Source organism: Corythoichthys intestinalis, chromosome 18 (assembly GCF_030265065.1).
Source record: "Corythoichthys intestinalis isolate RoL2023-P3 chromosome 18, ASM3026506v1, whole genome shotgun sequence".
Classification (NCBI taxonomy): Eukaryota; Metazoa; Chordata; class Actinopteri; order Syngnathiformes; family Syngnathidae; genus Corythoichthys; species Corythoichthys intestinalis.
The window spans coordinates 36,559,747-36,577,836 of record NC_080412.1 but is presented as its reverse complement, the minus strand read 5'-3'; the positions used below and the strand labels follow the sequence as shown (position 1 = coordinate 36,577,836).

The window sequence follows — 18,090 nt, the reverse complement described above, 5'->3', positions numbered from 1 at the left end:
GCTCGGGCGCACCTCATTTCAATGAATGAAACAATTAACAGTTAGGCTAAATGCTTTTCTTTTCATTGCACCATTGCTGACTCTCAAATGTACATTCAAATTGTGATTTCATCATGAGACGCCGGGGTCTACGCCCAGGGCCGGCCCAGACCATTTGGGGGCCCTAAGCAAAATAATGCAAAGGGGCCCATATTTTTGGCCCACCATTTCGTCACAGTGTACTGTGAAACCCATACATGCAATCCAAGCCATTGTCAGGGAATGCGCGGGAAGGCAGGTGGTGTGGACCCAAATGCAGGGAAACAAAAAAAGGCAGCAAGGCAGTGAACTCAAAAAACGTTTTAATAATAACTAACAAAAATCACAAAGTACAAACAAAAGGACTATGGATCAACAAAACTTACTTAAACGGATGGACAGGTACGCGAGGGCTTGGACGGGTCTTGACTTTGGTAAAGACAGACATAGACAATGACGCAACAAGGAGTGACAAGAAACTGGGTCATTATATACGCAGACAAGGGGTAACGAGACGAGGAACAGCTGGGTAACACAGGTGGATGCAGATTGCAGGATACAGTGGGAAAACACACACAGGTGAGAGCAATGGGTAATCACAGGGACAAGTCACACAAGGAGAAACCAAACACAAAACCTAACAGCCATACGTCCATATTTTGTGTATTAATCAGATTTTGTTGCACTGCATACTTCTAACTTCTCACCCCAAATGATTGTCAGTACTTACAGTAGATAGCGCCCAACCTTTTGTTAAAAGAGGAAAGAAAGAAGTTAAGGAAGAACTTTTATTTTTTTTAAAGCTAGTAATCAAGGATCAAAACTCACAAAAATCAAATAAAGCTAACTGTAGTAAACAAAATAGAATATAAATTAAACAATTGCCAGATTGGGGGCCCCCTAGTGGTCAGGGGCCCTAAGCAGCTGCATAGTTTGCGTCTAGGCTGGGCCGGCCCTGTCTACGCCAGGGGCGGAACTTACAAGGCTCCTGGGTCCGTGTACCTTTTGGCTATATGTTTTTCCTTCTAATTTTGGAAAACAAAAAACGTGCCCAATTCCATTTTTTGTTTTTATGTGTGTTAACAAAAGCACTGAGCAATGAATCATCTCCCGTTTCCATAGGTGGAAATTTACTTTTGTGGTGCAGTGTCAGCAATAAAATTGATTTACAAGATATATGCTCGGCTAGTATCTTAGCCCTTGCTCGTACATACAGGCATCCCAGCTCTGTGTGTGTGTGCGTGCGTGGACGTTTTTCGGTCTTGCTTAGTGGAGAAGTAGAAGCCGCATCCATTTTGACTGAATATTCCAGCCAGGAACATTTATAATAATACGTTAAAAATTAGCATTTTTTTGTTTCCCATCATTTTTTAGGGTTAAGTATTTAGTCAAGCACTAATTGTGCAAGCTCTCCCACTTGAAAATATTAGAGAGGCCTGTAATCGTCAACATGGGTAAACCTCAACCATAAGAGACAGAATGTGGAAAAAAAACCTGAAAATCACATTGTTTGATTTTTAAAGAATTTATTTGCAAATCATGGTGGAAAATAAGTATTTGGTCAATACCAAAAGTTCATCTCTTGTTATGTACCCTTTGTTGGCAATAACGGAGGTCAAACGTTTTCTGTAAATCTTCACAAGATTTTCACACACTCTTGCTGGTATTTTGGCCCATTCCTCCATGCAGATCTCCTCTAGAGCAGTGATGTTTTGGGGCTCTCGTTGGGCAACACGGACTTTCAACTCCCTCCACAAATTTACTATGGGGTTGAGATCTGGAGACTGGCCAGGCCTCTCCAGGACCTTGAAATGCTTCTTACGAAGCCACTCCTTTGTTGCCCTGGCTGTGTGTTTGGGATCATTGTCATGCTGAAAGACTCAGCCACGTCTCATCTTCAATGCCCTTGCTGATGGAAGGAGATTTTCACTTAAAATCTCTCGATACATGGCCCCATTCTTTCCTTTACACAGATCAGTCGTCCTGGTCCCTTTGCAGAAAAACAGCCCCAAAGCATGATGTTTCCACCCCCATGTTTCACAGTGGGTATGGTGTTCTTTGGATGCAATTCAGTATTCTTTCTCCTCCAAACACGAGAGCCTGTGTTTCTACCAAAAAGTTCTATCTGGCTTCAGCAGGGGGACATGTCTGGCAGTGAAGGATTTGAGTCCCTGGCGGCGCATTGTGTTACTGATAGTAGCCTTTGTTACCGTGGTCCCAGCTCTCTGTAGGTCATTCACTAGGTCCCCCCGTGTGGTTCTGGGATTTTTGCTCACTGTTCTTGTTATCATTTTGACACCATGGGGTGAGATCGTGCATGAAGCCCCAGATCGAGGGAGATTATCAGTGGTCTTGTATGTCTTCTATTTTCTAATAATTGCTCCCACACTTGATTTCTTTACAGCAAGCGTTTTACCTATTGCAGATTCAGTCTTCCCAGCCTGGTGCAGGTCGACAATTTTGTCTCTGGTGTCCTCTGGTGACAGCTCTTTGGTCTTGGCCATAGTAGAGTTTGGGATATGACTGACTAAGATTGTGGACAGTTGTCTTTTGTACCGATAATGAGTTAAAACAGGTGCCATTAATACAGGTAACGAGTGGAGCCTCGTTAGACCTTGTTAGAAGACGTTAGACCTCTTTGACAGGCAGAAATCTTGCTTGTTTGCAGGTGACCAAATACTTATTTTCCATTCTAATTTGGAAATAAATTCTTTAAAAATCAAACAATTTGAGTTTCTGTTTTTTTTTTCACATTCTGTCTTTCATTGTTGAGGTTTACCAGTGTTGACAATTACAGGCCTCTCTAATCTTTTCAAGTAGGAGAACTTGCACAATTGGTGGTTGACTAAATACTTATTTGCCCCATGGTATAAGGCGCACCTGACTATAAGCCGCAACCCACCAAATTTGACACGAAAACAGCATTTGTTAATAGTCGGGCTGTCAAACGATTAAAATTTTAAATCAAGTTAATTACAGCTTAAAAATTAATTAATCGTAATTAATCGTAATTAATCGCAATTAATCGCAATTCAAACCAACTATAAAATATGCCATCTTTTTCTGTAAATTATTTTTGGAATGGAAAGACAAGACAAGATGGATATATACATTCAACATACGGTACATAAGGACTGTATTTGTTTATTATAACAATAAATCAACAAGATGGCATTAACATTATTAACGTTCTGTTAAAGCGATCCATAGATAGAAAGACTTGTAGTTCTTAAAAGAAAAATTTTATTCCAATTTATAGAAATTTTATATTAAAACCCCTCTTAATGTTTTTGTTTTAATGAAATTTGTAAAATTTTCAATCAAAAAATAAACTAGTAGCCTGCCATTGTTGATGTCAATAATTACTTACACAATGCTCATGGGTGGCTGAAGCCTATAAAATCAGTCGCACCCAAGCGCCAGCAGAGGGCGGCAAAACTCCATAAAACACAATTAACAAGTGGTGTTTCACTGTACCGTCATTTAAATCTGTCTGAGCGGGTAATCTGCGTTAATTGTGTCAAATATTTTAACGTGATTAATTTAAAAAATTAATTAACGCCCGTTAACGCAATAATTTTGACAGCCCTAGTTAATAGATAAACCGCACCGGACTATAAATCGCAGCTATCCTCACTGGATTATGGGATATTTATACCAAAAGATATTAACTGGTAACACTTTATTTGGCAGCAGTATCAAAAGACTGTCATAAGACCAAATGAACCACCATTGCTTCAAAAAGCTTTATTTGGCCATCACTGCTTTCTTGGGGGAGACAGTCCACCTCTGCTGCGACTTGATGTCAACACTGTTGTCGTCCAACATGCTTCTTAGCATGCATTGCAGGGCTACGGATGTAAATAACAATCAAAATTCATGATCTGTGCTAATTATGTCCTCAGTTACTGTTCCAGTTGTTTCAGTAATTGCTAGTTATGTTATGTGGTAACAATTTATTTGACACTGGTGCTATAAGACTGTCATTAGACCATCATACTTATGACCTGCTATTGCCATGACTATTAATGAATGCTAATGACAGATGTTATTTTGTGCCATCCAGCAAATTATCTCACTTTTGAATGGATGTAAACGATCCAAGCTGGACATAAATAGAGTTCATGACAATATTTGCCGGATGAAATCTGTCATAAGCATTCATTAATGCCTATGACAGTGTCATGTCATAATTATGATGGTCTTATGGCAGTCAAAGTGTTATTATTAACCCAAATAAATCAACAAATAAGCCGCACTGGGCTATAAGCCACAGGATTCAAAATGAGGGGGAAAAGTAACGGCTTATAGTCGGAAAATTATGGTAAGTATTTTCATCCAAAAGACTAAGACAAAGACAAAAACTGAAAGGGCAGCCAAAAACAACAACAAAAATCGATTATTTTAATAATGGATAAATCGGACGATTAATTAAACGATTAATCGATTAATTATATGAATGATACTTTTTTCAATTACCTTCACGATTTACAGTGAAGTTGTTTAAGGCATGTTGAAAGTAAATATGGAGACAAAATGGTTGACTATTTCCCTCAAAAATAACATTTTATTACAGCTTCCTGACTTAACTGTAGTCTACAACGTATCGATTATCAAATTCGTTGGCAACTAATTTATTAATCGATTTAATCGATTAGCTGTTGCAGCCATATTAAGAAGCTAGTTTAGACACTAAGATGTCTGAAAATTGGCAAAAATGTTAATTGTTATTTTCCAAAGTAAAAGCAGGTTTTTGCTCATGTCTTAACAAAAATATAATGAAGAAATCTGATAATATTTAATACTTAGAAGTTATATTTATGTTAAAATTTCAAGAATTTAGTTTCGGTTTAAAGTGAATAAGGTCCTAACAAAATAGTTGTCGATTAATTTGCTAATTGATTAGTTATCGATTAATCGATTAATTGTTGAACACCGGACAATCAACCCCAACCTTAACCCTGCGAAAGTGTGGACGTCCCCGTGAATAACTGTCCACTAGCCCCCGTTGGACGGTCCACCCAGGGGGTCCCTTCTATGCTCATCGCACCCGGACCCTGTTCACATTTGTTCCGCCACTGGTCTATGCTAAGTTTGTATGCATTTCTCCTGTAGCAAATACACTCCACCAAGGAAAGGAGGAGAAGCGGAAAAGAAAACTCCATCGTCCATCTGAGCGACAACGGAAGCGCTAAGAGGAACCAGCAGCCGCTCTCTCCCTACGGCCGATCTCTAGGACGCACCCTGCCGCCTAAGGTCATTAAACTTTATTGTTTATTAACTGTTTCAATATTACACATCTGTTTGTAAAGGAAATTTCCCCATGATGTTAGGATTTTTAGATTCCATTTGTTATTCATATTGATTTTGATTCAGACACATAACAATCCCTTGCTAGACAGAATAGTGCCTTGAAATAACCAGCTTTGACTTTGCATACCACAGGCCCATCTGCCATTGTCGCAAAGCTCCAGCTGTGGCAGCGTCATCCCGCAAGGTCTCAGCTTCGCCTCTCGAGACCTGAACTCTCGCCGCCTGCCAAAAAGTGAGTCATACTCTCACTGGCGCATCCAATAAACAAACAACCATATGGCTTGCTTTCAGTCTCGGCTTGTGTGATATTAATGCAATAATCTCCGTCACATAATATGTGCTGAATATCTACTGATTTTTGTTTTAATGGACCCATTTTGAATGAAAGAGTGTTACCTCATTGACTGCGATAGGACGTCCAAATTTATTAGAATTCAAAATGTATTGGACATCAATTGCTGTCGCTGGCACTAAAACATTATTATTCACTATTTTATATGTTAAAAATCAAGATAACTTTAAAATATCGAAATATATATATATATATATATATATATATATATTTTTTTTTTTTTAATTTAAGCCTTTCATGATGAATTTTTTTTACTTTTTTAAAAAAAAAAAATTTAAACCATTTACAAGGCACCTATTAAACTGCCATTGATGGTGATAGATGTCCAATCCATTTTGACTTATTTATAATTAGAAAAAAATAATATGAAAAATACAGTGGTTAATAATTTGAAAAAAATAAAATAATAATAATTTTACAAAAATAAATAAATCATAGTTAGACATTCATTCCATTTTGTTTTTAAATTAAAAAAGATCCCACCCCCCAAAAATGTTTATTGTTTTTTTTTTTTTTTTTTTTGTAACATGTAGGGTTTGTGTAAAATACATGGAGGTTGTGGTCATGGTCCAGCCAAATGCAATTCTGTTTTCCCTTAGAATTTTGGCAAAGACTAATTTATTGTTATTATTATTAAATTATTCAATTATTTCTCTCTCATACAGTATGGACAATGAAAAAGATTCATTTTTACCTTAAGTTTAGTTGTGAACTATTGGATCACGTTCGTGTGTCAAAAAGATCAGATAAAAAGATGTATGCAAATACTGTATATGGCGGAAAACACAGACACGGCTGAAAAAGCAGTTTCTGCTCTCTCATCCCTCTTTAAAGAAAAAGTGCTGTATTTTAAGCCCAAAGAACTGTTGTGTTCGATAGAACAATATATGTATATGCTGCCATAGCAGTTTCATGGCACATTAAGCCTCCAAACTATTTTTAATTTGTCGGTTTTACCCTGGAGACAACCGTTTACAGACACCGCACAACTGCTTTTGTTTCAACCTAGCCATAAAAAGAAGGTAGGTAATCATATTTATTATTCGAAATGTCTGTCATTTTTAGCTTAGAATCATTACCGTAATTGATGTCTAATACTGTATTTAGTTAAAAAAAAGAAAACGACTTTAAAAAATTATTCACTCGCATTGCTTCACAATGAAAAAAGCAGTGTCTATAAATAGGTCACGGACATCTACCTCATAACTATCGCTTAAATGTTTTGTTTTGTTATTTTTTTACTGTCACATTTTCCCCGATATTTTAGATGATAAATAATCGATCCAAATACAGAAAATTTGAAAATAAAAAACGTTTAAAGGGGAAAATATTTGAAAAAGAAAATCTTGACCATTCTTTGATGTCTGCGATTTCTGCATTGCGACCCTCGTTATATTACCGTGTTTCACCCATAAAATCCCCCAAAAGTCCGGCTTTGGCCATTCACAACTGTGTCTTGACACTCAGTGAGACATGCTACACGAGTTTTTAGATCGAAACAAGGTAAGTACGCGATAATATCTTGTTAAAATCATGGTGTCTTTTTAAATACGCTCTCTCATGCTCTCACCTCGAGTTAGGGTTTAGCGGTTTAACTTTTTTAAAAAAATTTTGTTGGGTCTAAACTTACTATTGTACTAAGAAAATAATAAAGGACCTGAGGGAGGGCGGAGAGAGAATCAGACTTGAGACGAAGATAAAGTTTTTACGCTAACGGCCGTCAGGAAAAAAGGTTGATGCGGAGCGAGTGGCTCACAACAAGCTTATCTAACCTCCCCCTGAGGAGCGCAGCCTTTTATTAAGAAGTTGGAGAGCATTCATTGCACATGCGTAAGTTTTGTTTTATCGAGATTGTATCATTTACTGAGAACAGAAACTAGAATGAAACATTATGGTGACGTTTACTGAAAACAGAAACTTTACTCTTTCCATTGTGTAAACACTAAAAAGCATAAGTGAATAGAGAAAACATAATCATAACACCTAGTTTTAAACACACATAATTGCAATAACTATTGTAAATATTGTGAATATTGTTAATACTGTTATTGTGAATATTGTTAATACTGTCATTGTGCAAAAGCACTAAAGCACATCTCACAAATTTATATTTTCAAAATGCCCTCCTGTTCAAAAATGTTCTTCCCCCAGAAAACTGAGATTTTAAGCTTTCCGATGATGTATCACACATGCATACAGGACAGTTTTGAAATTTGGCCAAATTGGGGGTCTCTGAGCGGAACTTCAAGTCACCTGAGTGTTTTCTACCATATATAAATATTTTTTTTTCCAATTATAAATTTTTTTGTTAACTGGTTAAAATAAATGGGTAACACTTTATTTGACAGTGGCGTCATAAGACTGTCGTTAAACCATCAAAATTATGACATGACACTGTTTTATGACAGATGTCATTAAGTGTTGACAAATTTTGACACTAACTCCATTTATGTCCAGTCCGCATCATTTACGGTCATTCAACAGTGAGATAATTTATCGGATGACACTTAATGAAACCTGTCATCAGTAGAGTTGTCCTATATTGTCAAGTAGCCCAAAAATATCGGCTAATAAAAGCATTTTAAAATGATATCGGATCATAAAAGCATTAGTTTTCATTATTGGTTTTAGGCCTATATGCATGCTGCATAATAAGTGATTATAGGAAATTTCTGTCTTCATATAATAAGTTGGCCACTGCCACCGGAATTATTGAGGCTGATTGACCACAAGATGACACCAAACTAAAATGCTTGGGATTAGTTATGGAAGCAGACGATTTGCATTCATATTGCAAAAATTAAATGTACGATAAATAATCGGAAAAATAATGAATTATAAACTCATTCCATTTAACTACTGTCTTACCAGAAAGCAATAGTCACAAAGAAAACTAGAAAAGTAATCAAATACAAAAATCCAAGCATTCAATTGTCATTGCATTTGCATGCCTGCCTGTATTTGTAATGCGTTGGTTGCCTCCCAGTGGCTCTTTGGGGTAACTACTGTAAACCTGATTTAATTGTGAATGATACCTTTAATTTAGTTGTGGACATTTTGACTCATTTCAGTTTATATTAGTTATATGGGACATTTATTTCCAATGACTTCAGTTGAAGTTGCTCTTTCACAGAATATTTGTTTTATTCGGAAAACACTGATGTTGTTATATTTATCATTATTAAAGCATCACAATACAATTAGCAATAACACATTGGAGAGTGCACGACCCTATATATCGGCATTGGTTTGATATCGGTATCGAATTTTCAGAGTTGGATGATATCGGGATGTCGGTTATCAGTTAAAAAGTCATTATCGGACCACTCTTGTCATAAGCATTCATCAATGGTCAATGACCGTGTTATGTCATAATTATGATGGTCTTATGACAGTCTTTTGACTCCGCTGTCAAATTAAGTGTTACCAAAAATTGCCATCAAACGCAGCCAGTGAGTAAAACATCAATGCTTTGATTTTCCTCCAAAGACACTGGAGCGACGTTCATGTATTTTTATGTTAATATGTCAGCAGGCAACAGCCACACACACGTGAATGACGGCGTACACCCTCGACAAAGAAAAAGTGACTTTTGCAGCCGGTTGCTCTCCGAGCCCAACGTTTTCCTGGAGTCTTTATCGTACCCTGACAACAACCAGGCCTCTGACACGGTCAGCGTGGACAGCTCTGACAGCATGGAGACCAGCTTCTCCGCATGTTCTCCAGATAACATCTCCAGGTTGGTACACATCATGACTTGTTTGTAGCATGTAATGATGATCATAATGTTGTGGAATTCATATTTGTCAGCGCCAGTATGACCAATATGGCCAAGCTCGAGGAGATGGAGCGTTTACTCAGAGAGGCGCAGGTGGAAAAGCTTCGACTGCTTGAGCACAGGGTAAGGAACACTTTTATAGTTGTATAAGAGTACCTCGTGCATGTGCCTGATGGTGATTCCAACAAGTCTGATGTGTATGTGCAGGAACGTGAGATGGAAATACGACGGCACGCTCTGGAGGAGGAGCGAAGACGAAGGGAGGAACTGGAGAAACGACTGCAGGAGGAGACCAACAGGAGGCAGAAACTTGTGGAGAGGGAGGTGAAACTCAGGGAGAAACAAAGATCACAGGTATTCCATTAGAACAATCATTGAATGTAAGTTCATTGGCTGCTATTGATGGCGCCAGACAATCCATTTTGGCACCATTAATGTCACTGAAAGATGAGCATTCACATGAACTTAAAACTGCACAGTTCAGTTGTATTTAACTTTTGAGCTCAATCAATTTGCAGTTCATCTTTCAAAAGTTTTATCCAAAAAATTGTGTAGGTATACCATGTTAAGTTTCATACGTCATAACTTATGGTGCTCACAGTCCCGACTCCTGACACGCTACTTGCCCATGAGGAAAGACGACTTTGACCTCCACTGCCATATTGAAGCAGCAGGGCACAATCCGGACGCTTGTTTCCATCTGGCCATCACAGACAAAACGTGCAGAGGCTTCCTTGTAAAAATGGGAGGCAAAATAAAGACATGGAAGAAACGCTGGTTTGTGTTTGACCAGAATCGCAGGACGCTCACTTACTATGCAGGTGAGTAACTCATCATCTAGTTTGAAACATGAGAAGATAGCGGTGATGTCACTTTCAGACTATGAAGGCATTCTTTGAAGGTGAGGAATGTTTTTTTTCTCCTTCTCGCTACAGACAAACATGAAACCAAGATGAAAGGAGTCATTTACTTCCAAGCCATAGAGGAGGTCTACTACGATCATTTGAAGAATGCGCACAAAGTAAGATGATTATGTTGCAATACTATTTTTGCTGTTTATTCACTAGTCTATTTGAGCGTATTGCTGCCACACTGGAAAAAAAAGTCCAGTATCACGTTTTACATGATAGTTATCACGATTTTACATTTTATGATGGTATCACGTTTTTACATGATTGTATACGTTTTTACAAGATCATCAAAATGTTCTTACATGATAGTTATCACGTTGTTACATGATCATTATCACGTTGTTACATGATCATTATCACGTTGTTACATGATAATTTTCACATTTTTGCATAATGGTTATCACATTTTTACAAGATCATCAGTGTTCTTACATGATAGTTATCACATTGTTACATGATCATTAGCACGTTGTTACATGATAATTTTCTGTTTTTGCATGATAGTTATTAGATGTTTACATCATAATTATCCGTTTTTACATGATTGTATCACGTTTTTACATGATCATTAAAATGTTCTTACATGATAGTTATCACATTTATACATGATCATTATCATGTTGATACATGATAAGTTTCACGTTTTTGCCTAATAGTTATCACATTTTTACATGATAAATATCACGTTTTGACATGAGTGTATAACATATTTACATGATCATTATCACGTTTTTACATGATAGATATCACGTTTACATTTTTACGTGTTATCATGTTCTTACATGATCATTATCACATTTTTACATAATTTTCACATTGTTACACGATAGTTATAGTTTTTACATGATAGTTATCACTTTTTTACATGCTCATTATCACACTTTTAAATGATAATTATCATGTTTTACATGATAGTTATCACATTTTTACATGAATATCATGTAAAAATGTGATTTTTATGGGGGGGGGGGGGGGGGGGGGGTGGCAGCAATACGCTTCCATACTATTACTTATACTCTCTCATTTTAATCCTTGCCATCAAGAGTCCTAACCCCTCGCTGACCTTCAGTGTGAAGACACATGATCGGGTCTACTACATGGTGGCCCCGTCTCCTGAAGCCATGCGTATCTGGATGGATGTTATTGTGACAGGCGCTGAGGGACACATGAACTTCATGGTGTAACGCATCATAAGAGATCTCTTTAAAGGGGAGATTGTCACAAGATAAGATTTGCACAATACCACTTCAGTGTGTTTGAATGCATAATATAGAGACAACTCATTCACACTATAATGTAATCAAGTATAAAGATAAAAATTTGTTCTATACCAGTCTCATAATTAAGCTATTTAGTTGTTTATGTACCACAGCATAATTCATCTGAGATGTCAAAACAGTCAAAAACAATCAGTCATTCTGCTCCACTTTGAAACTTTGCATACGCAAAACTAAAAGTGCCAATTGTAGAGTGCTGACTTCCAAATGCAATTTACACCAGCATCAAATTGTATAATTCACCTTCACTGGATTTTTGTCATTAAGATTTAATCTAAAGTAGGAAGAATTTCAACAAACACAGTTCCCAGTTGAATAATTTAACTTTTCCACATGAGAAATGATGCCCTCTAGCGGCAAGAGAAGCTGTTGACATATTGTGATGAGGTCATGCATGACCGTTGACTCAGTGCTGTGCTCAACATTTCAGTATTATGCTTTTACCAGCAGAGGCCCTCAGTGCAAGATGTATTAAAAAAGCATGACGTAATGCTTTTACCGGACTGTTTCCATTTCAGATCAACTTCTCTTGTATACGAGTTGGATTTCACATTTATATATTTTTATATTGCAACATACGTATATTGTATTTTCAGTACGAATGGTTTTGTTAGTCACCCGGTTTTTTTTTTTTTTTAAATAGTGGATGTAAACATCAATTAAAAACAAAAACAAAACAAAACAAAAAAATTGAATAAATACTTTTTTAAAAAGAATTTTGTAAGTATGGGTTCTTTCGTTTGAGCTTTAAATCGGATGAGGAAAAAGCTCTCCCAGGTTTGCTTAAAACAAGGGCTTAGATTTGGTCTCAATATTGGTAGGGACAAAATAACAGCTTAACCTGCAAGCACACTTTTTGTGGGAACGGGACATGAAAAAGACCACAAACAGATTTGGTGAACAGCGGTCAGGGCTACATTTCTCAGTAATATGAATCTAATTAATTGATCAGCTAAATGATCAATGCAAAATAAATCTGTATTGATTTATACTAACTTTCACATTGCAAATTTATAATGTCTTAATCTGATCTTTTTTCTTAAATCTAGTCGAATAATTTTCTCCATCTTGTTTTGCGTATTAAAATAAAAACTGGGGAGAAGGGGGTAAACTTTGGTTCACTACATTTCTTACAGATTAATTAGCGTTAACAGTAGAAAACACATAGAGGAGGATATTTCTCTCAAAGCAGCTTCCTACTCGAGTTTGGGAAATTCACACATATTAATGTTATGCAAACTCTGATGCAGTTCGGACTTTCAGTAGCAAAATTTGTGGTGTGTTCCCCACCTCCACAACAGGGCCGGGGGGCCTCAAGCAAAATAATGCAAGAGGGGCCCATATTTTTGGCCCACCATTTCATCACAGTGTACTGTGAAACCCATACATGCAATCCAACCCATACGTCCATATTTTGTATATTAATCAGATTTTGTTGCACTGCATACTTCAAATTATATTATTATATATTATATTGCCATCTAGTGTATTTGTTGAGCTTTCAGTAAATGATACTGTAGGCATGCCCAAATGCATGATGGGAAGTGGAACCATGACTGTGCGTAGTGCTACCAATTGATATATCTTCTCTGCGTTGGGAAATAACATAAGGTGTTAAGAAAAAGATCAATTGCTGTCTTGCTTCCCCACATTGCTTTCCATGATATTTCTAATCATAGGGAGAGGGATTGTAAGGCTTTAGCCAATTAAAAATCAGCTCCAAAGGCTGCCTAAATTCACTCTACTCATTTTACGCTGCCTTTAATCTCTCTATATAAGTAAAACTGCGCCATTACAGATTGAGCGCGACAATGCGCGATTGGGTCGTGTAGCGCATGCATTAATTGCGTTTAATATTATAACGTGATACATTTTTTAAATAATTAATTACCGCCGTTATTGTGATCATTTTGATAACCGTACCTTAAGCCTAAACTAAAGACTCTGGATGATTGTAACATATTATGTCTGCAACGTTAAATACAATTAGAAAACGATTTAATTAAAAAATATATATATATTAAAAAAAGGCATGGCCGATATTTTTTTGCCGATTCTGATACTTTGAAAATGACGTGATCGCCGATCGATCGGGACATCTCTACTTCTCACCCCAAATGATTGTCAGTACTTACAGTAGATAGCGCCAAACCTTTTTCTAAAAGAGGAAAGAAAGAAGTAAAGGAAGAACTTTTATTTTCTTAAGCTTGTAATCAAGTATCAAAACTCACAAAAGTCAAATAAAGCAAACTGTAGTAAACAAAATAGAGTATAAATTAAACAATTGCTAGATTGGGGGCCCCCTAGTGGTCAGGAGCCCTAAGCAGCTGCATAGTCTGCGTATAGGCTGGGCTGGCCCTGCTCCACAACATTGTCTTTTTTTTACAATATGTACAGCAGCCGCTGCAGGCGGAAAAAAAACTAATATTCCCCGTCTTCGATGGGGCTGAGGATGTCATTAGCCAATCAAACGTGTTTGTGGAGAAAATAATGGACTGGCACATTCAGCAAGTGAAATAGTCAATGTAAGTCTGAACTAAATGAAAGTAATTAACTTAGCAATGGTAGGGTCAATTCTATCCTTGCAACATATGAGAAAACTAAATTACTTATGTAAATGAATTCATTATATATTTCAAATAAGTTGCTTAAAAGTTGGTGGGGAGAATTTCAGCATCTTGAAAAGTTGGTAGTGTTGTGTCCCTACCGTCCCTATGCAAACCTACGCCCTTGGCTTAAAAAGATGTGCAGGAGCTCGTGTTTAAGGAAGACTGGTAAAAAGTCAACCACTTTTGTGGGGTAAAAGTAAAGATGTCATGTGTAGAAAGTAAAGATCCATTTTAAAATGTAGGGGGAATTTTCTTTAAATATGTCAAATCCTTGTTAAAAATCTCATCACGTGACATAATAAACAAAATGCCCTAATTAGTCAACATGATAATCATCTCGACCATAAAACTCAATGAACTAAATTACCGGCATCATGTGAAATATTGCTTGCCCTGGCTAATTATAATTAATACAATTAAACCCAGATACACACAACAATCAGATCAAATCAGATCAAAAGTGCGTGTTAAATTGCTATATCCCAATAATGAAAATTAGTGATGTGTGTGAGTAAGCAAGGCACTCATGTTAACTAACTCCTCCCTTTAATACTTGTGGCCTTCCATTGGCTGACCTAGTGGGGTTGGCATGGAAACACAGAATGAAGCATGCTAAATTAGGCTCTAAAGAAGCACATCCCTCTCCAGAGGCAAATGCAGACTCAAACACGAGATGCACCGGGGTGGCCGTCCAAGTGCATTATGGGTGCTCTAATTGGTGCGCCACACTGGGGACTCACACAAACATCTTATTGTCTGTAAAAGCTTATGCAATGAGTCTCGAAAGTCAACTCCAGTGTGTTCTGTTGCTCTAAATGCTGTTGTAGTCAGTACTTATCAGCATGAAATAGACGCTAACCGCAAATCATGTGGAAGTCTATTGACAAAAGGACATATTCATTGACTTTTCCTTAACGAATTTCCACTTGCACCCCGTAAGAGGAATCATACCATCCGCATCCTAAGTGCATAATGTAATTAGAATGGAAGCAGTATTTCCACATACACTTAAAGTGTAAATATTTAATAGCAGTTCTCTGCAACAAATAACCACATGTTGCACAGTTCTGTGCAGGAGAGCCATTGTGTCTTATCAGCTGACCTCCACAAGTTTATTTTCTCATAAACATTGATCATATTTACTCTTTTTAGTGCAGTGGTTAACCTTGCTAAAGGTACCGAGATTACGTTCAAATATCTTCTCATTTAGACAGCATGTTTTTAAACAGGTCAAAATGTATGTTTTTATCTTTATGCCTGCAGCATCATTAGACCTCTAAACCAAGATTGGCCCAATGCACATAAATTTGGAATATATCTTACCGTAATTTTCGGACTATAAACCGCTACTTTTTCCCCTCATTTTGAATCCTGTGGCTTATAGTCCAGTGAAGCTTATTTGTTGATTTATTTAGGTTAATAGGTAACATTTTATTTGACAGCAGCATCATAAGACTGTCATAAGACCATCATAATAAGGACATGACACTATCATGGGCATTACTGAATGCTTATGACAGATGTCATGAAGTGTCCATTTACGTCCAGCTTGGATCTTTTACATTCATTCAAAAGTGAGATAATTTGCCGGATACCACTAAATGACAGTTGTTATAAGCATTCATTAATGCTCATGAGAGTGTCATGTCATGATTATGATTGTCTAATGACAGTCTTATGGTGCCACTGTCAAATAAAGTCTTACCAAATACCATAAGTAGCAATTAATGAAACAACTGGAACAGTAATTGAAGAAATAATTAGCAAAGAACATGAATTTGTGGTTTTATTTACATCTGTAGCGCTGATATGCATGCTAGGAGGCATGTCTGACAACAACAGTGTTGACTAGAGATGTCCCGATCGATCGAGATGCCGATCGATCGGGTCCGATCACGTCATTTTCAAAGTATCGGAATCGGCAAAAAAAATATCGTCCATGTCTTTTTTAAAATATATATATATATATATATGTATGTATATATTTTTTTTTTAATTAAATCGTTTTCTAATTGTATTTAACGTTACAGACATAATATGTTACACTCATCCAGAGTCTTTAGTTTAGGCTTAAGGTAGGGTTATCAAAAATATCCCAATAACGGCAGCAATTAGTTTATTAAAAAATGTGTCATGATCAAATATATAATGCAATTAATGTATACGCTGCACGACCCTCTCACTCATTGTCGCGCTCAATCTGTAATGGCACCGTTTTACCTCTATAGTGAGATAAAAGGCAGTGCTAACTGAGTAGAGTGAATTTTGGCAGCCTTTGGAGCCTTTTTTTAATTGGCTAAAGCCTTGCAAACCCTCTCCCTATGATAGAAATAGAAATATCATGGGAAGCAAGGTGGCAAGGTAGCAATTGATCTTTGTCTTAAAACCTTAAGTTATTTTCCAACGCAGAGAAAATATAGCAATTGGTAGCACGACGCACAGTCATGGTTCCACTTCCTATGGTTCCACTTCTCATCATGCATTTGGGATGGCCACAGTATCATTTACTGAAAGCTCAACAAATACACTAGATGGCAATATTTAGTCACAATATACAAAGTCACAAGTCTTTCTATCCGTGGATCCCTCTCACAGAAAGAATGTTAATAATGTAAATGCCATCTTGAGGATTTATTGTCATAATAAACAAATACAGTACTTATGTACTGTATGTTGAAAGTATATATTCGTCGAGTCTTATTCATTTTTTTCATACTGCATTGCCTAAATGTATATGATAGGGAAAAATTATCGGGAATGATTGGAATTGAATCAGGAGCAAAAAAAAGCAATCGGATCGGGAAATATTGGGATCGGCAGATACTAAAACGATCGGGATCGGATCGGGAGCAAAAAAACATGATCGGAACAACCCTAGTGTTGACCGCAGGTGGCAGCAGAGGTTGATTGTCTCCCCCAAGGGAGCAGAAATGGCCAAATGAAGCTTCTTGAAGCAATGAAGCTTTGCAGCCTTGGAGGTTCATTTGGTCTTTTGACAGTTGTAGTCAAATATTTGCCATTGTCAAATAAAGTGTCTCCGGTTAATAGTTTTTGGTGTAAACATCCCATAATACACTGAGGGCAGCTGCAGTTTATAGTCCAGTGTGGCTTATCTATAAACAAATGCTGTTTTCGTGCCAAATTTGGTGGGTGGCGGCTATAGTCATAGCCTTATAGTACGAAAATGAGGGTATATTGTTCAACATTAAACCTGCTTGGTTGCATTTACCTTTACGTTTCTGTAAGGTTTAGATCTCAAAGATACCAAATTCAATGAAAAATCCTGCACAGAATGATCGCCATATTTGCACAAAAGTTATTATGTTAAAAATAAAATAAAATAAACATGAATCTTCTCACAAATCGAATAAACTGTGAATTTACAACAAATAATTTTGCTTTCTAAAAATTAGCTTTTCACATTGGAAAATGAAATTAAACAATTAAACAATATGTACAGTAAATGCAGTGCACGTTACACGTAGGTCTGATGGTTTTCCTCATACTGAGTGAGAGTCAACCATCCACTGAGCAAACCAGTTTCTCCTCCTATCAGTTAGAGCAGGGGTCCCCAACCTGTTTTGCACCATGGACCGGTGTGATGTGGGTCTTTTTTTTTTCATGGACCGACATTGTGTAGCAGAAAATTACAGCAAATATAAAATATGATGGGGGGCTAAAAACAAATGTTAAGTGTAGGGAAAATGTAGCTCACCATACGCTGAATCGATGGGAGGCCTGAGCTTGTTTCGTTGAGAAGACATGGTCCCATCTAGGTGTGATGGGAGATCGGCAAATATCTTTGGTCGCAGGCATAATAAGTTCTTCTCCA

The 18,090-nt window shown here is 37.0% G+C and overlaps 1 protein-coding gene across 1 annotated transcript in view; it reads left to right on the top strand.

Moving 5' to 3' along the window:
- The window catches only part of phldb2a (pleckstrin homology-like domain, family B, member 2a), a 32,651-nt gene extending 20,384 nt beyond the window's left edge, over nucleotides 1-12,267 (top strand). The window contains exons 11-18 of the mRNA XM_057821871.1: nucleotides 5,134-5,274; nucleotides 5,464-5,563; nucleotides 9,215-9,422; nucleotides 9,494-9,584; nucleotides 9,669-9,815; nucleotides 10,063-10,282; nucleotides 10,397-10,482; nucleotides 11,416-12,267. Coding sequence (XP_057677854.1) covers nucleotides 5,134-5,274; nucleotides 5,464-5,563; nucleotides 9,215-9,422; nucleotides 9,494-9,584; nucleotides 9,669-9,815; nucleotides 10,063-10,282; nucleotides 10,397-10,482; nucleotides 11,416-11,556 — 1,134 coding nt within the window. The 3' untranslated portion in view covers nucleotides 11,557-12,267. The remainder of the gene's footprint in view (nucleotides 1-5,133; nucleotides 5,275-5,463; nucleotides 5,564-9,214; nucleotides 9,423-9,493; nucleotides 9,585-9,668; nucleotides 9,816-10,062; nucleotides 10,283-10,396; nucleotides 10,483-11,415) is intronic.
- The last annotated feature ends 5,823 nt before the right edge of the window (nucleotides 12,268-18,090 follow it).